General features: G+C 41.8%; 1 protein-coding gene across 6 annotated transcripts in view; it reads left to right on the top strand.

The window, feature by feature from the left end:
- Nucleotides 1-5751: 5751 nt before the first annotated feature.
- The window catches only part of pitpnc1a (phosphatidylinositol transfer protein cytoplasmic 1a), a 38092-nt gene continuing 17187 nt past the window's right edge, over nt 5752-26656 (top strand). The window contains exons 1-3 of one of the 6 annotated variants that reach the window (XM_079367045.1): nt 5752-5856; nt 6840-6995; nt 7767-7879. Coding sequence is in view for 4 of the 6 variants with exons in the window: in XM_079367047.1 (XP_079223173.1) it covers nt 6986-6995; nt 7767-7879 (123 nt within the window). In the remaining 2 variants the exon portion in view is untranslated. Of the gene's footprint in view, nt 5882-6479; nt 6672-6839; nt 6996-7387; nt 7880-26656 lie in introns of those variants that run through there. The other 5 variants (XM_079367047.1, XM_079367048.1, XM_079367044.1 and 2 more) reach the window with 5 other exon arrangements.

The following is a 26656-nucleotide window of genomic DNA, read 5'->3' as shown; positions in this document are numbered from 1 at the left end:
GACTGAATCGACTTTGACATACATACCATCAATTCAGCATTATCTTTAGCATTAGCTTATCTTTTTCTCAGTGTCTCATAAACCTTGTGAAACAGGACGGGTGGAGACAAGAGAGGAAGGGGGAGCTGAGGTATGTTGGAGGTGTGTGTAAGAAGAGTTTTTGTCTGAAAGTCTCATAGAACGTCTTGACACTTAGTTTAAAAACACATCACCTTCCTTATTAATTCTTTACGAGTGTTTTTGTTCATTAGATGCATTTGTAAGTCTGTGTTTGGGTTTTTATTTACACATTCTGCCTCTTTCTTTTTCATCGTTTTGCAAGAAAAAAATACAAATGAAAACCCACACATGGAGAAATCTGTCAAAGGCAGGAAAAGTCCTACAAGAAAGGAAACATGTTCAATCATGAACACACACTGAACAACATGTATACTCCTCACATCAGAAACTTTCTAACATTTCTTGTCTATTTTGATGTGCACATTGTCTCCATAGTGACACGAAAGCCTCAGCTTGGCGGTAAACAGAGAGGATTAGAAACTCTGAGATGCTTCAGAGCTGCAAAAAAATGAGTGTGTAGAAAACAGACATTCTAGCACACACTGTCATGTGCACAAGCTATTTTAGCATGTGCACATACACACACGTACTCATGCACATACAGTACATACATTTCAAAGCACTCTCCACCCATCCAACATCACACCCTAATAGCTGTGATATTGAGTGGCTGTCTTTAATTTTAGAAGAGAAATGCAAGCTGAGCCTGGAGATGAAAAAGAGATGCCACATCTCTCACAGCAATATCTCTCCTCTGGCAATAAGTTCAGATTTCATTATACATTATGCAAGACACAATCTTCTGCTCTAAATGAAATATGCTCCACTCCTCAATGGCTGTCTGACCCGTGAGATTGGGAAATTGGAGGGCTGAAATTACCTGGATTAAAAGGCACATTTTTTTAGTGTGACTCATTTTAAGCATTTGTGGGGGTTTTTGACATGCTAATGCTGGCCCTGAAGCGCTAACGCTCCCTGCATGTTTGGGTTTGAGACCGGCAAGAGGGAAAGCTGGGAAGTGGATTGGATGCCACCGTATCCATGGAAACAGTCTTGACATCGGAGCGTCAATCCCAGCTCTAAAAGGTTGCGTGTGCATGATTGATAAGGATGAGAGCAGATGTGGCACAAGAAGAGGAGTGTTGGCAGTGGCTGAATGTACTAATTATCCACATTTCAAAGTTGCATTCTGACTGTTTGTGTTCATGATTCTTCAGACAAGTCCTCTGCTGCCCCTCTCTCATGTATTTACAGTAATTCAAACAAACCCGCCCTGAGAAAACATTTCTCTTTCTTAGGGGGAGAAACAGAAAATTAGCAGGCTGCATTAATCAAAGTGATGTGTTCCGATAGCTGCTATCCTTTATATTAGTTAGTATGTATTATACTGCTTAATACAAACAAGATTAAAGTGTCTTCATACTCATCCAATCAGAGCCCAAGGAGCAAGAACAGGTGCAGCTGCAAAAAAAAATTGTGCTGTTAAAAAGTCTCAGTGTAGCAACAGCAATTTATCAGCGGACAAACTCTGTCATGTCACCTCAAAAAATGCATCAGAGGTGTTGATGTTACATCTCTCAGCTCCCAGTTTCCACCTCGAAGTTTAATAGAAAGAGAGTACAGTGTGGTTTTTTTACACATCAAATTGCAATGTTGGATGTTGAAGTGTTCTAAGTTAACATCTGGAGGCAATAAACAACACACCAAAATATGTTAAGATGAATTTTGATTTGTACTTGTTTAAAACTTTTGTGCCTTCTTTTTTTACTTCTTTTACTTCAGGAGAAACAAAGTGGACGTTGGAAAAAGAAACACTCTTGGTTTTGTTTATTCAGAGTTTGACCCAACAAGCTGCGCCTGCTTCAGAAGGACTGTGTGGGCTGCTCAGATGCGATTGCCACAGTATGTGCAAGCAAGCTAGCAGCTAACGGTGGAAGGACCCAAATACAAACTTCAGAGGCTGAGTGAGATGCATTTTAAAGATCCACAGACATAATTCAGACAGGATCCTTTTGTCAAGAATAAATCTTTATTTGCAATAAATTTGGCTGTCAGATCTCTCTGCCCTTCCACACGCTTACAAGGGAAGCCTAAGGCAGGGACAGGTGCAGAAAACCCCTCTGAACAGAGCAGGCATCATGACACCATCATGACATTTAGTCCAACACAGTTTAAAAGGAGAAACCAGGGTGGAGGTGGGCTGCATGCAGAGGGAGAGCAGCTTAAATACAGAGGCATGAGTGCGATTAGCCAATTGGATGCTTTGAAGCGAATCAGCTGGTCATCAGCTGGTGAGGGCTTGCATGAGATTAGCTGTGAGTGTGACTCTGTGGCTGTCTGAACTAATGCTACGCTCTATAAGGGGCCAAGGATGAAGGTGATTCAGGCAATCATCAAAACTGAAAAAGAAGAACAAACATAGTCGATATAATGTCAAAGAAACGTCATTAATCCTTGGAGGACAGTTAGAAAAAAATCAGGAGGTAAGATTCAAAGTTTAATCATTGGAAAAAGTTCACACACAAAGTATGGGTACGGCCAAGGTAAAATGTTGGTTTAAATGTGCATATTAAGCAGGTTGACAAGAAAAATGCAGGCCACAAAGGAAGTCAGACATCTCTGAAAGTCGGTTATTATTATTTTTTTTTTACTTTGAATGTTGTGTTTTTCAATTTGGTGAATTTTCAGCTAAATGTTCCCAGATGTAAACTCATTTTCGAAAGGATTTAAACACTACATGGATGCCTGGGAAGAGCAATGGTGAGATGTGAAGGTGAGAATGAGCAAGAAAAACGGAAATTCAGACTGTTAGTTGCTTTATTCTGGTTTTATGAAGAATGTGACCTTTATTCAGACTAGCTGAATGCTAAAAAAACAGAAACACTGAATCCCTCCTTAGAAATGATCACAACGTAAGGTATGAGTCCTTCATTCATGGTGAGAAACTGATCAAAGATTTCTACACATTTGTAAGTGCCTTTAACTATGTTTTTAAGCAGTTTACCAGGGTTAACTGTGCTTTCCAGTGTGTATTCAGTCAAAGCAGAATGAGATGAAAACCAGAACATCGCGCGGACACGTTTTGACACGGAGAGTAAAGGAAGGTCGAAGATGTCTCAACCAAAAAACCCTCATATTCAAAGCATTGCCACTCCATGTTGAACTTTGCCTGGATTTATTCATATCCTTCCGGAGTGGTACAGAATTCATTTTAATACAAATGAAGCATAACAAAAAAAAACAACTCTCTCCTCATGCTCTTCCCCTCCCGGTCCATTCACCTGAGTGCAATCATTAAGCCAGCCTGTGACGGCAATCTAATCCCAGTGCTTTAGTGTCTGACCGGGCTGAGAGGTCAGAAATGTGACAGTAAAGGCCGACTTATGATCCTGAGCGAAAAGAGACGAGGAAGCCACGTCTCTTAGCAACAGTTTCTCTCGTCCTCGCTGAACACTCTGATACCAGCTGGAACAAACAGAATCGTGTGTGTGTGTTTGTGTGAGCAGATGTATGTGTGTAGTAGCAGGTCTCACTAGCTTGACACAACAAACAGCTCAGCATAATGTCCTGTGGCAAGTTGGACACAAATTGTGCTTTCTTGTCTGAGTGTGTGTGTGTGTGTGTGTGTGTGTAGGTCTAATCTTACAGATAAGACACGTAAATAATGGTCAAGGGGCTGTTCATTTAAAGAAACACAGCATTTATTTGATTGCTTACATGTAAGTTATCATGTTACCGTACGACTACTTTCAGCTGTGAGTAATATTCTGGCACCCCCTGTGGACTAACTGGGATGATTCATCACTTCGATGATGGATCTGAGCGCTTTTCTCGTCTTCTGGCTCCTTAAAGCGCTCTCACACCGCAGGTCAACACCTACACATTCACACACTCAAAAGCTGATATTTAAAGTGGCCATCAGTATTAGCACATCCCATTCATACACTGCTTATGAAGCAGCAGGAGCCACCTGGGGGTTAAGTGCCCAAAGAAGCATAGAAAATGTGACATAGGAGCTGGGGATTGTATCCCCGACATGCCGGTTAAGAGATAAACAATTTAACTACTGAGCAACAGCCGTCCATGATCTTAGCCTAAGCATGCATAATTTATGTCTTCTTACCATCTTCTGTCTTTTTTGTAAATGTGTTAACAAGCTAATTGTGATTGTTTGGCTTGTAAACTTTAAAAAAGCTATTTCCTCAGCATCATCGTCAATTCTTCCACTGTCCCTGCAGTAACAGGCAAATAAAATAACTATATAAAAATAATTAGTCTTCTCTCTGGTGGTCTGGTTTGGCTTTCATTGCCTTAAAAAAAGGCATCAGCAGTCTTTTTCATTACCAGCTAAAAACTCCTCACGTGCTTTTAATCACAGCATGCAAAGCTTCATATCTGTGGTTATGTGCATGTTTATAGGTTTATGCTCTTTGCATCTAAACCTGAGTCCATCTGTGTGTCTCTGCACTGTTTGTGTATCACCAAAGTGAAGGAAATTTATTCAGATACTGTATGTGAGTGTATTGCACCCTCTTGTGGTAAGATTCAGAAATACTGCCTGTGTAAATATATATTTCTTACCACCACTCAAGCCCAACAGCGCATGTTTGTCATGAGAAGGCTGAAAAGTTTTAACGTCAGACAGGACATTTTGACAATACACTGGTCACTCATTGAATCAGTCCATCTATTTAACATTGTATCACATGCTTTCTGCATTGAGGACCCTTCACCACTTGTTTCAACTGCTCCTACCAACCCTGCGTTTACTTTTTCATATGCTTTGCACATGTGTCTTTACCAATTTATGGAACTTTTTGTGTGATTTTATGTGCGTCTAATAGGTGTTCAAATTCACCTCTGGGTACTGATAAAGAAATCTTGAACCTTGAGTGTTTTTTTTAATGGTATTTGAATGGTATTAACGGTAACCAAAGGTCATTCTCCATCACTATGCGATAGATCTTTTTTCTTGAATTTTGTTATCATCTCATAATGGAGGAACCCCCTGCTGTCATCTTCCTGTGAATGCAAAAACAACCTTACTGTCCTGTTTACAAATAAAATTGAAAATTGAAAAATTCTCTTTGACCCCTTAAAACTGGATCCTTTTAAATCAAACCAAAGAAACAATACCAGGGGTAAGGTTAAATGAAAATGAATAAAGATCTCTGGTGACATCTGCAGTCTGAAAGAAGTACAACATGTCATAGTGTCCTGCAATTTTCTTTAAATTAGAAATTCCCCTGAGTTTGAAAAACCTAAACACGAACAAAAACAGAAAAAGAACATTTGTCAGCTCTTAAACCAAGCTGATATATTCTGAGATGTTAAAATGTTCTATTCCATAAAGATGACTCCTGTAGATTCTGGTGATAATTTTACCGGATTTGTTACAGGGGTGACACCTTTCAAGTTACAGTCATAAGAACTTAAAGTTATAACAGATAACACTTTAAAAAAAAAAAAAAGATTAAAAAAATAAATAAAACAAAAATAAGATGATAAATCTACCATCCTCTGACACAAAAGGAATACTTCTTCTGGTGAATTGCAAATAGCTATAATATAGGCTATTAATAATGTTTTCCTAATGATATATATATATATATATTTAAAAACTTATAATAACAACGTATTAATAATAATAATTTAAAAGTAACGGAATTTGAAAGTGGCACACAGGTTGCTAGGTAACGGATGCTACATGAGCTAAAGGTAAGTTAAAAGTTTATTAGGCTACATTGGTCCGGGAAAGCCGAATCTGTGAATATCGTTCTAACCTTACCGAAGTCAGTAACTATATACAACTGGTTAAAAAGTAATGAATACATAATTAAATGTAAAATGTGTATTAAACCTCGCCCTAATAACTGACCCAAGATATCGCCTAGCAGAGTAAAACAGTCCTAGCGTGCTACTGTAGAGCTAGCTTGTTACTTGTCTTAGTAGCTTTGTCTGCGTCCTGGGGGTTTAATTATATCTTTTGTACAAACAAAACAAAATCATCCCCTCTTCTTAAAATTGTATACGTGTGAGTCTAATTGACAAGCTTTTTTTCAGTAAGCTCCAATATGGCAGAAAAGTTGTTTAAATGAGATGAAACTCTAGAACAAAATATTACATAAGGCCTATACAAAATCCATACACCAAGCCATTACTGTCATGATTTAGTTTTGATTTCCTGTCTTGTCTTTAGTTCTCATGTTTTCCCTAGTGTTTCCCTGTGTGTGAGTGTTTTCTGATTTATATTTAGTCCTAGTCCTTAGTGTGTATCCTTGTGTCCTTCTATGTTGTCTGTAAGTTTGGTTCCTGTGTGACTTGTGTTTTAAGGTTCTTAGTTTGGTCTTTAATGTTTCTTCGTCTAGTTTTAAGTGTTTCCTGTTTTATTTTGTAATATCTTGTGTTCTGTGTTCCTTGTTTCCCGCCTTGTTGATTACCCTGAATAGTCTCACCTGTGTCATTAGTCTCACCTGTCTCTGATTACCCCATGTCTATTTAGTCTCTGTCGTTGTACCATCTGTGTCGGCTCATTGTCATCTGAGCCCTTCATTTGTTTCCCTGTTTCTTTGGATTTACTTGGTTTTCGGGACGTTTTGGATTTATTTTGAGTGGGTTTTGTTCTGCCTTTTGTTTAATAAATATTTAGTATTTTTAGTATTTAGTATGCCTTCAATATTTAATAATTTCTGCACATGGTTCCTCCTCCCCTGTTTTCTGCGAGGAAAGTGCATTCTTTCCTTTTTTCATTTTGAACAGTAGCACCATTTTTTTTTTAGTAATCCTGGCCAAAGATCAGAACCATGGTCAGCTCCCGTTAAGCACCAAGGTCAGCTCTGATCCCCATCATCAGGATCAGAACAAAAACTGCATACATTACGGGCAAAACCACAACGCTGCGAAGGGAGCATGGAGGCATGAGCTCATGCTTAAATGTGCTGTGTTATTATAGAGCTTTTGCACTTTACAATTCAAAATAATCTTTGGTTTTCTTTTAAGCCAAATTATGTGATTACATCATAGAACAGAAAAGACGAAAACGAACATCGGTTTGTTGTGACGCAAAACTCCAATCACATCAATTAATGTCAGGTCAAAGAGTCATGAGCCCAAATTTATTTTTAATTATCACTCTACTACAACGTTTGGAGAGTATTTAACTGTGAGGGTTAAATTCTCTCTCTCTCTCTCTCTCTCGCTGTCTCTCTCTCTCTCTCTCTCTCTCTGTCTCTCTCTCTCTCTCTCTCTCTCTCTCTCAGGCAACGTTGTCAGGTCTACCCAGAAGAGGGAGAGACGCGCTGATAGATTTAGGTAAACTGCATCAAGAGAGCACTGTTAAACGAAGAACCAAGAAAAGAAAAGGTGTCCGGGACGCAAGCGGTTAAAAGCTGCTGTTGTAGTTAGAGCGACTTGTTTGGGAGTTTTGTGTGATTTCTCGACACTTTAAACAACACACACACACGGTTAATTGACGCTGTTGGAGTAGTTCGTCAAGCTGGCCACTGCTCATTTTACAGCAGGGCTTTTGTAGCCCGGGAGACCCTCTTGTACTTTGGACCTGGTTGTGTGTAAAGACTCACGTAGTCGTAGAGCGAAGCCGTTGCAGGAGGTGCATGAGATGCAGAAGCGGTCAAAGGCTGAGTGAAATTGTACATCTCGCTGCCCGCGCTTCATCGCACAAACCCTCTCTATTGTCTGTGTGTAAGGTCGCCCCCAAGACGGAAGACTGACTGCCTGCACCTTTCTTTGTTGTCACCATCTTGCAAGGACTATGTTGATGAAGGAGTACCGCATCTGCATGCCTCTGTCCGTGGAGGAGGTAGGTGAAGTTTTCTTGTGATTCTTGGTGTTTGCATCTTTCTTGTGAATGCTGATCGTCTTCTCGACTCGTGCATCACAGTGCACGGGCTCTACAGCTACACGGTCATGCACGTCAGCATGTCTTGTTTCATAAACTGGATTTTTTACTCTGCAGCGTAGTTGATAAGTTATCAATGACGCGCTTTTTTCTTTTTTTTAATTTTGCAACAAAGGACATAAGTGCTACAACCTGCAGCCACCGCGGGGTGGCGCTGCAGCTGTTGTCTCTCTTTAGCTTATAAACCGCGCATTTAAGAGAGATATGGTGTAAAGCAGTTGCTGAGGGACAGTGTGGTCATCGTAGGTTCACTAAGTGTGTTTTGTCTGTATTCTTTCCGATGTGTTAATAATAATATGCAAATCGTTTACTGCCTTCCTTTTTTCTGCACCAAGCAAGCTTTTGCGTTATTGTTACTATTCTGTCACAAATCATACAAAGCATTGTGCTCCCTTTTCCTGTGCAAGAAAAATACATGCTTGTGCCACCTCTGCATGCATCTCTCTTTCACAGAGCTAAATGACTAAAATGCAGATTTAACGCACACATTTGATCATTTTTTCACTGTCTCACACATTTTGTGTTTGGAGGTTTTGTAGCGTGAGAGGAAGGATGTGACAGAGAAGCGTCTGCAGACCGAGGTTCCTCTCAGGTCACACTGACACAGAAACTGCTCCATGACCCGCTAATGCTGCTGTGTTGGGAGAATTTCCTCTATGTTCAGTTTTTTTTTGTGTGTGACATTAATGTTGTTTGTGGGTATTTTAAAATGTGTGTTATCTTTTACTGTGAGTGTAGCATAAAATCATATTGCTCCTCACCCAGGTTACTTTCCAGTGTTAGTTGTACCTGAACAGATGTTTGAGCAGAAGTGTTATTTAACTGTCATGCAGGTTTTATGCTCCATTTAACCCAGTTTATGAGCTGTCACTTACACAGAGTGCGTGCTCTGTGTTGCTAAAGTGCTTCTTAGGATCACTGCAGATGTTATCCAGCATGTAAAGAAACAATCCTTCGCTACAGCAGTCAAGCAAAGCACATTGTGTTCTAAGGTTGGTTGAGGATGAAATTGCAGTCATCTTTACTTTTAATCATAGAGACCTTGAAGAGACATCCACTGATTCTTATCTGGCTCGCTAGATTGTTCTGCTGTGGACCCTTTTCTTCTGTGAGTTGTAATTACCAGGATGGAGCGTTGTCACAACTTCCTGATTGGCTCTTCTGCTTCTCCCCTCTCCAGTGGTGATGGAGGACACTGTGGCCGATTTAAAGCGATCACATCTGCTGTTGTAATGATAATGATGAAGGATTATCTAATCTATAGATCTGTCATTGACTGGGCAAATGAACATTTGTGAGCTATTAATTTCTGGTACACTAACCCTGCACAAAACACACAAACCATAAAGTCCCCATTTGTTCAAATCTCTCGCTCTCTTTGTGTGTGTGTGTGTGTGTGTGTGTGTGTGTGTGTGTGTTTAATGATCAGAAGAGAGTTTTAATATGAGTAAAATATGTTGCTCAAAGACATTGGAGACAGGGATGTTAGTGTGGCGAAGACATTCATGGGGTTTTGGTCGTTGATAGTGATGGAACAGTATTCTGTACCACACTCAATGCCGGTAACGACAGGGTTTTTTTTATAAAGAGACTCGGGCAACTCCAGGAGCAAGAATGCATCATTGTTCTGTAGTTTATTGTTTTGATGTGGCCTTGAGGCCAGATGATGTCGTCTTCTTTGGATGGTGCTCACCATGGCTGATGGATGAGTCAAGAAAACAGACTGGTCAGGGTTTCGATTCTCACTAGAGCTGCAGCTATCGAATATTTTAGTAATCGAGTATTCTATCGAATATCCCGTCGATTAATCGAGTAATCTAATAAATCATACTTTTGCTTAATTAAGGTTTAACTCGTCTTGGGTCGTCCCTACAAACCTGCTTCTTTGCAGTTACCATGGAAACGCCTGCTTGTTACAGCCAACCACCTCTATTCTACAGCTGCTGATGATGCTCACCATATTACTGACAGGGTCCCAAATTCACTTTCTGATTCACTGGTCAAGGCGGCAGGTAGATGAAAAATACAGGCCAAACACGTTTTAATGGCTGAAATAGCAAATAGTGTTTTGTGTAGCCTACACATCTGTTACAGTACATTTAATTGAGAAAGCATTATGTTCTGTTGAATCAATCACAGAATCAATCATTATGTCAGATAAGGAAATTGAGAAACTTTAAATATATATTTGCTAAATTATTATTCCACAAACAAGTTCTGTCTTGATTTAGCTTTGAAGACATTAGACATTTCATATTATCAGCCTGTTCATTATTAGAAGTGTATCTCTGTCTGCTCCTGCAGCGCGTACATTCAGCGCGCTCACAGACTACAGAGACTGAGAGGACGTTGCTATCGTTATGTTAGCTGCAAACACGGAGAGAGTGAACGGAGAAAAGCCGACCGTTTGACCGGATCACGTGTTCCCGACTGGGTCGTTTGGATCACGGATCAACTGTGTGCTGACTAAAAGTTAAAAGGGGCACGCCGCGCTCGCGTGTGTGCGTATTATCGCTGAAGTGTGTAAGAGAGAGGAGCAGGTAGCTGCAGCTACATTAAACGTGTTTTATACTCATACCAAAGTTTTGATGACGCAAAAAACCCCCATAAAACTTAACAAAGCCTTGAGGCAGCGAAAATTCCTCGATGAATTTTTGTAATCGAATTATTCGAGTTATTCGAGGAATCGTTTCAGCTCTAATTCTCACGATGAATAAATAGTCAATATCGACCTTTTTAATTTAAACAACATTCCTATAACAACATAAACTTAGAACTAGTGCCTTAATAACCAAGTTATACAACAGGTGTGTGTAAAAAATGTGAATTGTGTTTTTATGTCTTAAATGATGCTGAACACGGCGTTGAAATCCTGAATGAGAAACATGAAAGTTATTTTTGTTTTTAGGTTTGTCACAGTTAATTTTCTGCATTTATCCAAAACAAACAGATTCTTTGATAGGTGCCATCGAGAAATGCATACATGACTGACACGCCCCCTGTACAAGATGAGGATTTCTCATTGATATTTATGGTCTGGGTCTCAGGTTTGTTTTGGTCTCGGTTAGTGCAGCCTTGACTACAACAGTAAAGGTCTTATGTTGAAAAATGATGGGATTTTTTACTCTTACAGCTTTTTCAAAAGTTTTACCGCCTTAACTGCAGCAGTACATTTTCTATTCTCCAGTGTCCCCCCCCCCCGACAAGGCAAAATTAAAAGGCATCTTTTGGTGCAGATGTGAACACGGCTATACGTAGATTATTCACTCCCCAAAAGTCTGACATGCTTTGTGATCATGTCATCAATCTCTTCGTTTGACGCAGTCAGTCAAAACATGGACACGAACAAAACGTTCATTGTCGTGTCTGTTTTTGTTGTGTTGAATGTGTTAGTGAGTCACGTAAAACAATACTGGAACAAAAACCGCATAACACAAAGAGCTGACACTTATTAAACAAGTGAGGACTTCTTGCATAATTAATTTGTGTTTGACCAAAAGATTGACTTCCATGATTGATAGACACCTATTTTTGATTTGTCAGTCAGTCAGTTTTTTATCCCTGCAGGCTGTGACGGCACACACCACATTTAGGCTCAGGTCCAAGTACTTGTTTATGTCTCCAGAGAGGAGGTTTGGTGCTCTGACTACCAGGACCCCTGCTCCTCGTTGGTCCCTGAGAAGCTCATCGCTCAGCCAGGCACTGACCTGATATCAGCACCGGGTCCATCTCGGTTAACGGACGGATGGTGCCTATCCAGGTCACCGATCACGTTTTATGGTTCGGAATAAAAAACCTTCTTAACTCATACAGTCTCACTTTAAAGACAATCAGACTGAACTGTAAGTGCCCACAACTCGTTTCCATGACAACATTCAGATGAAACCTTTCCCTCTGTATGATAAAGTACAGTATCAACCCCCGTCCACTCGCATTCGCACAGAGGAGGTTCGCTAAAGGGGCGGACAAAGTTGTCCTGGGCCTAAGCTGAGACTGCCTGGGGACTGAATTGTTGTGTTAGCATGCAGGCTACAGTTAGCACACTTTTGTTAGCTAGTAGGTTCACATTTCATGTAACTTGGCATGGAATGAGCGTGATCTAAAAACGTTCACCTGATGTCCAAATAATCAGTGAGTATGTTCTTCTTCTTCTCTAGTCCTTGACTAATAAAGCTTTTTTTACACAAGGGAAGAAGCCAGCCGCCCGGTCCATGTAAACATGGCTCTGACAACAACACAGCCAGCAGGACTCCAGCTTCTCACTCATTGTAGACTGTAAAAAAACAAAAACATAATCTGCCTTCAAAATCAGTATCAGTACACATGGTCATGTTAGCAAGGTTGAACTTACAAAGGTTCTTTAGATTATGGCTTCAAGGCAAATTATTCAGTGCTTCTCCAGCTGAGACGCTTTGAATTTGACTGTTGCGGTTTTTGCCTTCTCTGTTATGCATCATGTTGGGCTGCTTCATTTGCATTTCATTCATCTATTCATTAAATCCGGGTCTGCAGAGCTCGTCTTCAGGGGAACAATGGGCAATTGAAAAGCAGTTAATGCAAAGAAGAGTTTTCTCTAGGCTGCTGAGAAATATTTTACGCATGCCACTATTTGTATTTATATCGATCCTCTGAAGAGAACTGGGGAGATTAGATTTTGGTGCATTATTAGTGAAGCAGTGGTAACAAAACCTTCGAGGTGTAATAAAGTAGAGTGAAAGCTGCACGTCCTTTTTTTATGTGCTGAGTTAAAATTCGAGTTCTGTACAATTTATGCTAAAATATCTGCACGCATATTTTTGTTCACCCTCCTCATCTCATTTCCAACTGGGAGTTTTTCACATGTCAAGTTTCTGACTGGAGTGGACATTTTTTTTCTCTGGCTTATCTTGTAAATGGAAAAGTGCAGGAGTGTAATGCCGTGTCACGACCAACAGCTAGCTAAGTGTTCTTTGTCAGGAGGATAATAGGAAAGGTTCCAGATAAAAGGCTCGCCGATCCAATGATCCGATAGTCTGAAATAGAAAAGGTGTACCGGTATCAGCCTCCAAGACTTTCGAAATGTTAATATTGCTACTGGTGAGTAGGCCAATCAACACATCAACCTGCGAACATCCTTGTTGAGCCCTTCAAAAGTAATTTTGTAATTTTTTTTGTAATTATTTAATTGATGCGGTAAAACAGAATATAATGATTGTCAGCTGTGTTAACTGGAGCAGCTCCTGCAGCTCTGTGCGCACCTGAAGAGCAGAACACAGCGAACACTAACACAAGAGTCATTGAACTTTTAAACCATGAGTGTCTGCTTCAAACCAAAAGGAGAATCTGTTCTCTTGTTAACTGAACTCATCTGAGGGAATTTTTTAACGCGTGTTTTTGTCAGCGGCAGGGACGTGACGTCAATACAACTGCTCTTCCCGCCAACCTGTTGTGCACAGAAATAGGTCAAAAATGCACAATATGTCAGAGCCTGTCTCTGGGATATTTTGGCTTCATTTGGTTTAACGGATGAAGGCTCGGTTACCCCGTCCATCTGGGTATAAAGTCTAAGTTTGTCCCTCATGTAAAGACACTCCTGCATATGGGCAGCTTAGGTCCAACACACAGCTCCTTCTATGTGACCATACAGATACCTTCACTATAGATGGTTTATTGTTTCATCACACTGTTTCAAAGGGGCATTACCTTGTGTTGGTGTCAGTGTCAGGGAACTAAAGATGGTATCAGAACGTCTCTAAAATAATGTCACTCTGATGGTTTCTTAGAGTTTGGCTGGGGAACCCTCATGTGCGTTCTTCTCTCAACTTCATTCTTTTAAAATATGACTCTGCTGTGTCAACAGACCTGCACTTCATCTTCCCAAAAGGCTTTATAAGGAAACACAGAGAGCTCCCTAGATTCATCTGCATCCCTGCAGCTTTGAGGAACGAAAGAGCACTTCTTATAATCTTTAAAGAACATATTCACAGCTCTTTCTCTTAAGCTGTTGGTGTGTGTCAGATACAGTAACCATGTCTGACTTTCCCACTGTACAATAGAGCTGCGACCACGCTTTGATTTTCCTACGTTTGGATGAAGCAGCAGAGCCAAATGTTTGCGTCAGACTATTGAGGGGGCCTGACAGGGTCCCACACTGCAACATACAAGCAGGCACAAATTGCCTGACTGCAATAGCAACTTTAATGAGGTGGTAAACATCTAGGGTCAACTGTGTACTATTAATAGCCCAGGGCTGAGGACTAAATTAAGAGCAGTCGTGCAGAAACAGTCGGTCAGGTGACTGAAGGTTGTGGGAACGGGGGTGACTTACAAACAGGCGAGAAGTGATTGTATCCTCGGGGAAGGAGACCGAGTCTGTGACATTGTGACTCAAAGCATGTGATTTCACCCAGCAAGGCAGGGAGTAGCCTTTGACATTGACCCAAACACACAACACACTGTGCATGCAGGCTAACTGAATGGATCCTTGTGTAACTCAAAAGAGAGAAGTTGCACCGTAAGAACCTTTTTTAATTTGATAAAACATCCAAAGAACAGGGGATATCTTCTCTGTATTCGTCTTCTTTTAGATTTTAACAGTGATAGATTGTAGAGGTGCAGTTAAACCGCACAGTCAGAAAAGAACAGCCTTTTCATATCCAGCCTATAAATGAATCTGTGATTTATTAACATCAATCTGAGCCAGTGACTCTAAATGGTCCATCCCGTGTTAAAGCAGAGTCTGACATCTCTCGTGCATGTTGCTGCTGCCTTCAGCACTTTGGTTCAAACTCAACACATGGTTGCAGTGAGCCGTGTGGTTAGAGACAGCAGTGACAGCCTTTTTAATGGTCCTCATGCACGGACGTACTCTTCACAGACCAGCGTACAAATTATACTGACACTTCCCTCAAACATTTGTTTTAAGATTCCAGGAAACAGACGCCACATTGATAGAATATTTAGTGGGCAGATCTAGTTGCGTGCGCAGCAGGATATGGCTTCTTTTATATGACTCAAATCACAGCAGCTAACTTTGAAAAGCTTTCATTGGTTTTGTTAATGTGTCCATCATTAATGGGAATATCCTCAAACAAGATGAGTCTGTTTAACGTGTCTATGTTATGGTTACGTTCTGGTTCGGTTCAGGCGTCGAGAGAAACGTCTTATGATTCAGAAAAGGTCACAATTATTGTCAATCCTCATTTAAGCAATGGGTCGAGAGCGAGCAGGGAGACAGGGAGGCTGTGATTGGTTCATCACATTGGTAACTCATGGCAGACATTGGTTGATAAAATATTGCCTTCATGTGTTTTTGTGTTCTTTATGCATCCTTTCATGCACCCTTTGTACATTTTGCGTTTTTATTACATTTTGTGTTTTTTTATTTTTCTTTGACATTTTTTCTAATTCTATTTCATATATTGGTAATTGCTTCTCATATTTAATTTGGATTGGTACTTGTTACTTTTAGTCTTGTTTTTTCTTTCACACCAATACACCAAGACAGAATCCTTGTATATGTAAATGTACTTGGCAATAAGAAGCGATTGTGACTCTGACAGAGCAGCAGTTTAATTTGAAGCTCACATCATTCACTTTATCAGAAAAGGAAGCACTTAATGGCCTCTATCCCTCCGTCTCTTCCTGTCCTCTTAAACCATGTTTACTGTCAACATCCTGTCTAAACAAGGAGACACAATGGCTGCTGAGAATAGGCGCTGCCTGACACACTGTGAATGTGTCAGTGGAGTTATGGGGCAGGTGTTGGGACTGAGATGCAGCAGGAGAAGGGGAGCAGCTGGACATGCGACACCATAATGCGATCACAATGTATCAGGACGCATTGCGCACGCTGATTGATGAGTGACTGTATTTATGATCATACTGATTATATGGTAATGGAGGGTGACGTGTATCAGGCTCTCTGGATACACAAAGTCACATCTAATCTCTAAAGTCATTGTTGATGTCTCAAAGAAGGGAATAAGTCAGACCCTTATGCTGCGTTCAGTCGTGTTATAACAGGAACAAGTCCTCCACATTTAGGACTTTGAAGCCAACATGAACGTGTGTGTGCAATCAACAGGAGGGTGTTGTGGGTAATCAAAGTTTACAAAGGCTTCAGGCTCCAACACGCACCCCTCACTATTCTCATAAGCCAGTTTGTTTTTTTAGTCTAACTTACTTTATGCATTATCCTCTATCTCAATATCTCTGAAATGCCTTGAGGAATATTCTCAAATATCCAAATTACCCAGTGAAGAGTTTTAATTTTTAATGACAAAAAAGAAACTGCTAAACTACACTCAGCTGCAGGGAGCCCCAAAAAGTTGACCGTGATATGTTAGATTTGAATGGTTGACTTTACTCTGACCTAATATTTTTAGGCTTTAACACACAAACATGTTTGCTATCATCATTGTTATCTTTCCTGCATGTTCACAATCTCTAAGAACTAAAAAGAAACACAAGACTATTGTCAAATCTCAGAGTTTCTAAACAAAAAATGAAAGTTCTAGGCTACATTGATGACGCTCCTTTTCCATCTTGTTGAATCACACAGACGCACACACTAATCGCTGTAGGAGGAGGAAAACAAGCGCATGAGCCACCGATCAAAACGTTCCCCTTCAGCGAATCAAAGCAAGCGATTCGACTGATTCAGTCAACGAGCTGAATAATCATCCGATCCTCTGAAAGGGTAATTAGGAAGCGAGCATACTCCAGCCAATCAGCTCTGAATGTGGTCATCGCCACGACGCTATTAAAACATGACGCTGGCTGTGAATGTGCTTTTAACCTTTGAGCCGGTCGGACACAGAATGACGCAGCTCTGTTCTTGTTCTCAGTATATATGAAGTATGTTAAAGGAGTTTAAAGCAGAGAGCTGTCAGTATGTGGGTGAATAACAGGTACATGTGTCCCTGGTTGCCACAGCAACATCAGCAGTTTGCAGCTGATTAGAAATCTCTTTGATGATGAAGTGTTCTTCTGTATGTGCGCGTCGCGAGCTCGTGTTTGTCGCTTGTTTGCGCGCGTGTGTGTCAATCTGAATCCATTGACCCCTGCAGCCCTTAGCTCTGACAAAGAAACCGAGGAAGACAGTTCTCCTCGTGGCTCACCGATAAACTGTCTAAACTAAACGTCTTTTCATTGAAATGTTCAGTTTTTGAAGTGTTTGGAAATGTGTTGAAGAGCTGTCGGAAAATCTGAAGAAAGGCTTGATGTGTTTTTAAAGGCGCGACTGACCATGCAGTTAAAATACACACGGGTGTTTGGTTTTTCCAGCATATCTAAAAGTCAAATACTCAGAGGCTGTTCAACCAATAAAAACAGAACAATTACTCTTGCTTCAAACTTTGAAGAGCAATATGTATATGCAGTAACGAGAACTGACTACTAGTTATGGCACAAAAAGCATTCTGTACATTTCCATAAAGTCAGATTTGATGTCCTCTGCAAAGATGTTCGGAGGATGTGTTTGTGAACGAGATCCGAACGTGTTCCGAGCTGATCATCTTTGATTTATCTCATGGACAAGCGTGTGCACAAAGAGTTTGAGAGTAACTGAAGAAGCTTCTATGTGAGAGTTTTTTTTTTCTCACACCAACCACTCAATAGGAATTTCAAAACCGTCTCATTTCGTGGAACATGAGGTGATTTTTATTCTTCACACTGCATGTCCTTCTTTTTGTTATTCCACAAACACTTTCTGTCTCATTTGTGTGTGTGTGTGTGTGTGTGTGTGTGTGTGTGTGTGTGTGTGTGTGTGTGTGTGTGTGTGTGTGTGTGTGTGTGTGTGTGTGTGTGTGTGTGTGTGTGTGTGTGTGTGTGTGTGTGTGTGTGTGTGTGTGTGTGTGTGTGTGTGTGTGTTCGTTCGTTCGTTCGTCCCTGCCTGCTTTGTGTGACTCAGCGTTGGACAGATACTGAGTGCCATGTGTGCAGGTGGCCGGCAGCATGAATCCTCCTCTCTCTCTCTCTCCCTCTGTGGCATCTGTTGCTCTCGTCAACAGACTCCACGGGTTTTTTATTTTATGTTCCCCAAATTGCGATCTAATTGCACCTATGTGACTTTTTCATGAGCTTATTTTCAGTCTCGTTTTTCTCGTCACTCTGAAAACGATCTTCAGCGTAACGTTTGTGTGCCGCACGGCGTCATAGCACATGACGACCTTGTGTCCAAAATCATTCTGCGCTTTGAAGGTTGAGGCTGCGCACACATTTTGTTTGTATTCACACAAAACACACACGTCACTTTTGGATGCCTTTCATTGACTCGCACTGTTCTTTAGTAAGCGTTCCCTTTTCATGTGTGTGACAGCTATTGTTGGCGTGGAGGTCATGGGCACTGCTCAAGTAGTAAAATATCATTGGCTGACTGCCGGTGAGGATCATGTGAGTGAGTCTGGTCGTGTGTGTGTGTGTGTGTGTGTGTGGGGTTTTGAGGCATCTTTCTGCAGCTGCTGTGACGTGAGCGTGACTTCTGTACATACAGTTCTGAATTCTCCGCTGTTTGCTTTACAGTGCACAGAGGAAGTCTCCCTGCAGGACAACAGAGTGAGATCCTTTTATTCCAACCTCCTTTATTTGTGTTGGAACTAAAAGAGGAAGACGCATAAAGTGACCTGTAAAAGTCTGTGTAACACCTTTCCTTTCCATCGACTGAGCGAGACATAGTGGATGGAGTGTGAAAATAAATAACTACAAATACTACAGGCGATGCTGCGGACAGTACTGCAGCAAGTTCCACTTCACTCTGCTTACTGACGCATGGTCAAAACATCCTCGTAAGATACAACACTGTCTGTGTGTGAAGGTTCAGCACATGAACTTATAAATCCACGGGACAGATGGACTCATCTGAAGATGTTTAAAATTGTACTGTAATGTCTCGTATCATATAGTCATGTATAGTTTTGTTCTGTATCACATTGTACCGTATGTTATGGTATCATGTTATGTTGTATCATATTTGATGTAATCTTCCGTACTGCATCACACCACACTAAGCTTCTCATTCACACTGAATTCACTGCATGTTTCCATCATACTGAACTTCCTCCTGCTCATGCCTCACTGCCTCCCCATTCCACTAAAACAGGACAACATTGAATTGTCTGTAACTCTTTTCCACATCCTTCCTTACGTTTCTTCCACGTCGATGACCTCATAAGCCTCTCGTGCTCTTATGGCCTCTGCGACCGCTGGTGTCGTGCTAACGCTGTTTTCCTGACACACAGGTTAATGAAGGTTTTTTTAACAGTGGGGATGTGGAGCTTTCCCAGGCTACAGTGGGCTGCACCACGGCAGTAAAAAAAAGAGATCTTGTGCAGAAGCCGAGGCTGATATTTCACGCAAGAACCCAGATAACACTTGTGGCCAGAGCTTTTCTCTCTTAGTTTTTCATATCTGCCTGTCAGACGTACGCTGTGCTCTCGGTACAGTCTCTACATTATGAATGATTTCATTTTCCCCAAGAAACCTGAGATTTAAGCTGCACAGAAAAACTGCACAGAGTGAAGCAGACAGAAAATAAAGCTTCTCTTACACGGAGAGTCGACTTTATCAACTGAGTGAAACGGGAGAGTCGACTTTTTTCATAGTTCTTTGAGTTGAACTGATTTGAAGACAGCAGTCCACAAACCAATGACCATGTCCACTTATTTCATCAACTCTCGTATGGTGCTCATTTGCATGCAAATTAGGTTTGTGACAGCACTGACATCAATCAGGATTGCAGCTGAAGTAAATCCCACGACAGTATCCAGCTGACAGACTGAGCTCTCCGTGCTCCTGCTCCGAACTGACCTACAGTCTGAGAACATTGTAAACTCATTTAGACTGGACTGAGAGGTGTCTTACATCGTACCATTTATCCTGTTGCTATCACCTTAACATCACACAACAGTTGTTTGATAGTACAAATGAACAGTTTTCTTCCAGCATCAAGATTTGAGCAGGAACCAAACTGATTGGCAGCGTTCAGATTATGAATCTATTAATGTGTGTTTTAGTGAGCTCTCTGTTTGCACATTACTCCTACTTGCACATTTAAAATCTGTCAATGTCATGTTTGTGTCTCATCTGAACACGGGGCGGCTGTGGCTCAGTTTGAAGAGACGTCGTCGTCGTCGTCTCTCAGCCAGACGGTCGGCCTCCAGCTCCTGCAGCAACATGTCCGATGTGACCTTTGGCAAGACACTTAACCACAAGTTGCTCTGAGGGGTCACTTCATTCAACGACCTCTGTCACCAGTGTGTGAATGTGGAGGTGTGACCTGCGGTGTAAAAGCACGTTGAAGTGCAGAAGACTAGAAAAGAACGATACAAGCTCAACATAAATGAATGAGCAGTCTGACAAAAAGCATCCACTTAAAAAAGCGTTTCTGTTTCTTCGTCTTGGTAGACACAAGGCGGCAGAGTAAGCACAACACTTACTGCAAGCAGGAAGAATAAAACAAGGTCACAGGTGTGAAAGCACCTGTCACTTAATGAAACACACATAACCACACGCTCCTGTACAACTTTTCATTTTCATGTTATTCAGCATTTTTTTTTTCTCGCATTTACAAACGACAGCGTCTGTGCAATGCAGACGTGAGAAACAAGGGGGAAAGAAAAGGGAGCACACTTTTCAGCCTGCTCCAGAGCATCCGAAGGAAAGTTGACATTAAGATGCTCTGAAACCTCCGCACACAGACTCAAGACGGAGGGAGAGAAAAAGGGGGAAAGGTTGGGCGAAGCGAAGTCGGAGACCGTCCGCAGAAAAAAGGTTGATGGATAAAGTGACCGCCATCAAATTAATGAAGAAAGGAAAAGGAGCAGTAGGAGGGGAAGAAAGACAGCAGCCCTCAATCAAGTCCTGTCATGTAATGGCTCAGCGGCCTGTCACTTCTCCCACAGCTCTGCCCTCTCAATCCTGCTGCTCACCTTACTCTGATCCTCTGCAACAATCTCGTCCTCTTGCACTCCTCTCTCTTTCTTTCTCCTCTTTTTTTTACATTCACATATAAACATGTCTCTTCAGGAGGCCACCCAGTGTGCTTCCAGGCGGGGAGTCAAAATGATGCATAGTGTAGTGAGCCGTAGTGGATGATCCTGATGTTATGTAATCCTCAGTTCAGGGACCTTGGACACTGCAGAGAAGACGGCTGGAGAGGATTAAGGGGGAGAAGAGGGAACAGGAGGAGTGATCTCTCCCACCTGCAGCGCTCCACACGTCTCCCACATAGTCTATGTAATGTGGCTCCTTTAAAGAGCTCTCTGTGTGCAACAGTGCTGCTGTCAACTCCACGTCATTCATTTCAGTCTTCAAACAACACAAGGGAAGTGGAGGTTCAAGTTTGTACGAAAAAAAAAAAAAAGTGTGAGACTTTGGTTGTCAGCTCTGCCAGCACGAAACAAAAAGTGCATTAGTGGAAACAGGCCCATGATGTGCATAGAGATTAATGAGTCACAAATCAAGGATTACATTTTCCACTCTGACTGTCCTTACGTTCCCCCCAAAGAAAACAAGTTAATCTGTTGCACCACTTTTCCCGAGTTGAGCTCTTTTTTTGTAACTGACAGTGACAAGGACTACCTCTTTATATCTCGTGTAAGAGGGCTGATGGATTCCTGCAAGTGATGATTGACAGACCTCAACACAATTGAAATGCAGGTGGTGTACTCTGATCCTGAAGAATCTACTCAGCAGAGCACTGTGTTAGCTCGCTCTGGATCTATCACACTCCATGCTCTTAGCCTGCTGCAGCGACTGAGGCCATGAAATGAGGGGATGTCCACTTGTGTGACACAGCTCACGCTTGTGTTGTGCAGCCACGAGATATTGCTTCCACGAAACAGCTGCCATCCTCGGCTTCCTCCTACGATGCTTATGCGACCAATACTGCTCTGGCATGTGAATTTATTGAACCATTACAGAGAGCAAACACCCACCTTCACATTGTGCTGAATCAGCATGAACGCAGCAAGCGCAGTCAGTCATGTTCCTTCGCTCTCAACAGCATGCCCAGATTTCTGCTGAAACAGCACAGCGTGATGTGCGTCCTTGATGAAAAGTCACAGTTTTGGAGTCCGAGCTGGAAGGTTTTTATTTATTTATTTTTTTTGCAAAGTGAGGAAAGTGAAGGTGAGAATCGTTGTCAGTGTAGGAGAAAGTGCTGTGATTAAAACGGGCACTTTTGAAGGCCAGAGACAAAGACGGAGCTACTCTAAGAAATCATCCCCAAGAACATTTCCTTCTGAATGTGATCAGAGTGATAATCTCTTCCCTCCTTGAAACCTTCTCATTTTTCTCTTAGATTAGAATTTCACTGATCGGAGGTGACCCGTGTGCCATCAGGGACAGTGACGTCTGAAACCGCTCAGAGATGCAGATTTCTTCAATATTTGAACCTATTATATAAAACGTGTGTGTCTCTTGATTTGTGACGCTCATTATTGTGCTTGTGCAGTAAGCATACAGCTGACAAACCAACCAACCAATCACAGTCCAGTCTGGCGCTGTTTGGATGTCGCTCATAGGTTTTAATTAGAACTTTTTAACTGAGCTTTAATAACTCGCCACCATTGTTTGTTTTTACTTTCTGTAAAATTTGAAGCATAAGACACTTCCATTCCTTTCTCTCATCTAAAAAGTGGGCTGCAGCCTCGACACCAGTGTGGCACACATACCTGTGCAGAGAGAAGTATATCGATGGCGATGTGATCGATCCAAAGCTTCATCCTGGATTTGCGCCGTCATGTGTATACATATTCAATGTGCTGCATGCGGCTGCTTCGCTGCACAGAGCATGCTTTGTGGCAGGCAGTGACACCAATTTATTTTCTCCCTCATGGGGTCATGATCATGCATTTAAATGAAACTGTGTTAGACTGCAGAGTGGATAAACCATGTGGAGCGCTGGTTTGATTTAAAGAAAACCAGTGGAGGATGGCAGAGTGACTCAGGGAAGATTTGTCACGAGCTCTGGGTCTTTGTACTTAATAATTACCAGTGTTACCACAGGCTGAGCGCTCAACCGTACTGGTAGCTACTGGAGCAGGATTGTGAACTCCACATGGAGACAACAGATACAAGCCTTGATGCTCTTTGTTGTACTGATATTGTCTTCTTCAAAAGCTGCAGAGTTTTCTTCACACTCAAATATTAATGTGTCGGTTTATGCTTACAGAAAGGTTTTCTACAATGTGCTGTCTTTCTCTGGCTCTCTTATTTCGTATGTCCCTCTGTCAGTTTGTGCAACTTCTGCAGTGTTGCATAAATCACAAACTTAAACAAAGTCCTCCTCCAGCAGGTCTGCTGTGAGACAGTTTGAGCTCTGTCTGTCCAGCGGCCTCCTGGTTGTGTTTTTGATGGAGTTCATCGTTTATCGTGACTCTGGTCGGATTCATCACGTCTGTGCGATGAAGGAGTAAATGGAGGTTTCTCTCTCACTCTGCCTGCAGGAGAGTGCGGTGCAGTGCTGCAGAACGGGGTTCTGTTTCTTTGCTTCTGCTGGAAGATTTGGAGTCACGTCCTCGCAGGCTCAATTCACCGCTGTTGATCCGTATGTTAAAAATTCCCCAGCATAAATTAGGCAAGATTATACATGATCCTCTGCGTTATTCTTTCAAATGTAGTTCTTTGTTTACATGTCACGGAGGTTTCTCTATATAACAATCTATTGAATCCTGTGTTCATTGTATCCGTTGTTTCATTTCTTTTAAAGCTAATGTTTGATAAATGAGCATCAAACTGTGCCAGAGAAGAAGAAATCCTCTCCGCTGCGTCGGTGTCAAACTCCCCTCCGGCCTCCATTAGTCTGCATCTGCTGTATGTGTGTGCACCCTCTGATGTTCATATATTTCAGCCACCATATGGACAGATAAGATAAAACCTTTATGGACGGATTTCACCAGGGGTTATGACCAACATGTGAGTGAGAGCGAAGGACCAAATGCCTTATATTGGGGGGTTTTCACGCTCTTGTATGTTGACTCAAGGTTCCTTTGGTGCGTGCAGTAAATTAAATTCCTGCTGGGAAACAGAAAACATCACTTGGATGATTACAGCTTAGCCTTTTTCACACGCGCACTCCTGTCAATTGGGAGTAGATTTTCAAACGAGTTGCCCGTGATATCTTCCTCTCTCAGAGCGCACTCACACCGGGCTGTACTGTGCCCAAGCTAGCTGCACCCGAAAGTCCAGCTCATTTGGCTGGTGTGAGAGCTCCAGCACGACACACCTCCTTGGCCCTGGCACGCTTCACAGACGTGTGCTACGGCACAGTGTATGCACGAGCACACGGGTACACGACATCGACAGCCTTCATTAGAGAGAATCGTTGCGGTTATAGCTAAACAATAGGACGAGACAAGACAATGAAAGCCGAAAGAAGCGGGTCAATAATTGTCACAATAATGAGAAGATTCATCTCCTTTGTATGCCGAGTTTCAGTCAGCTGATCGGCGAGGAGCAGGAGAAGATACAGATCTTATTCTGTGAACCACGCGTACACACACACACACACACACCCACACACACACACACACATGCAATAGGAGCTCAGTCATTTAGAACGCTCAAAGCACTAATTAGTGCATCAGTGTTTGAATTTTAATTAAATGTTAGCATTGTACCCATTATTGTCTTGTGTGTGAGTGTACATGTGTGTGTGTGTGTGCGTGTGTGTGTGTGAGGATTTCTTATCTCACACTCACACTAACCCTCCTCAGCTGCAGCAGCACAACGAGCACAGCTCCTCAGCACCTGCTGCTGAGTGAGAACAGAGACACACACGGAGCTGGATCACAGGACACGCTCCACGCTCTCATCTTCAGTGCACCCAGCATGATCCCTGAACATAATTATTTCACTTTCATCTCCATGTTTTCTCTTCCAATTCTTACTGAAACTGCAGTTAATTTGTAAAGATGAACCTGTTTCATTGAGTCGTGTATTTCTGTGAAGAAGAAAACTTTGATGCTTTCTGCTCACAGTCTCCAAGCTGCACGGAGGCTGCTGCGTGTTTGTATTTTTATTTCTATATTTATTTACCTCTCTCAGATTTGGACCCACAAAAGAGCAGAAAATTAAATCGATCAACCTCCATCATTTCTAGAGAGCTGGTTCAGATCAAATAAATTAATATTATTCTCATATTTGTCCATTGAATACAGACAGAAGTTGACCATCGTAATGTTTACACATTCACTTTAAAGGTGTAGAAATGGCACAGAAGCGTCTATCGACCAGTTACGTAACAGCAGGCTCTGGTGTGTGCAGGACAAACAATCTGAGAGGACATTTATCTGTGCTCACGACATATTTGCTCCCATTTCAATCTGAAGAACGTTTATTTGATCTCTTTTCACAGATTTCAGCTAACAATCGATTTTTGATCAAAGAGTTCAGCGTTACGCTTCCTCGATCTGACCTCCCGTCAACAAACATTGTATTTTGTGACAATCCAGAGTCAGGATGCTGTTATTTCTGCAAACTTAAGATGTGTTCATGTCAACTAAATCACAAGCTAAAGGCTCGTTCAGCTGAAATAAATCAGAGTGTATCTGAAGAGATTTTAAACTGACACATAAACGTGCAAAAATGAACTGGATTTTTTCATGATGTTACTGTGGCTTAAAGCAGGAACTGATTCCCAGTGATGAAGTTAGATGGCAACGTGAGATTCATCATGTTCATACAGTGTGTGCAGCTAGCTGGATCTACGTCTTGTTTTCAGTCTTTTGAGATGAGATAGGCTAACCTGATACTTGTGCTAGCCTTATATTTCACACAGATTGTCGTTTGATATTTTTGTTATGGCATCAGAGCTCTATGAAGTCTCAGGAAATTTCCCACTGGGACAATAAATTGAATCTTATCTTAGATTTCGACGGGGATGTCGATTTCAACATTTGCATAGAAATGAAGTCTGTGAAGCTTTTCAGCTTCAGGTGTTGGGCTGGAGATTAAAGTCATGCCTTTCTCTATTTCCTCTGCATATTAGTGGAGGATGTACCATGCAGAGGGGTTTGTTTTTCCACATGTGGATTTAAATTTGTAGTTTTGTTTTTCTCCAGTCAGGCTTTCTTGCCTCCCTCTTCAAAGTGGTCTCCTGAAACGCAACAATACTCTAGCATTAGTTAGCTTCTGACAGGAAGTCAGGTTTTGTAGTCAGGAAGTGTCAAAGATGAACAGAGTGCAAAGTTTGAAATCCTGGAAGAAACCGATGTGGTAGAGGAGGAGGATGAAAATGAATAATGATGGAGAAAAAAGGTGGAAATTATGTGACGAAGAAGAAGAGGAAACTCCTGAGCGAGTTACATTTAGAGCAGCTTTTGATCCTGCGAGTGGATCTACGATCTTTAGAGGGAACGTTTTCAGGCGACTTTGAGCCAGAGCCTCTCCTGCTTCCTCGACATTTACATCGAACAAAATGCAAACTGTCCGTCATTCATCTGACGACACTCTCAGGTCTGCTGCAGTCGAGCTGCATACAAAAGCAGGAAGGACGAACATCACAACATCTGTCGCATTTACACAATGTGTGCGGAGCGTGAATGAGCCCAGGGTCGCAGGAAACATGGTGCTTAATGTCTGAAAATGAAAGCTGCTCGCCGTCACTGTGACCACCGAGGGGCCCCTCGAGTGGCCACTCTGCCGCCATGCTTTTAATGGAGCGGAGAGTTTGCAGGATGTATTCCATTCAGCTGC

The sequence above is a fragment of the Symphodus melops genome (assembly GCF_947650265.1).
Source record: "Symphodus melops genome assembly, chromosome: 17".
Lineage (NCBI taxonomy): Eukaryota > Metazoa > Chordata > Actinopteri > Labriformes > Labridae > Symphodus > Symphodus melops.
The sequence above is the reverse complement of the archived record's forward strand: the minus strand, read 5'-3'. Positions and strand labels throughout refer to the sequence as shown.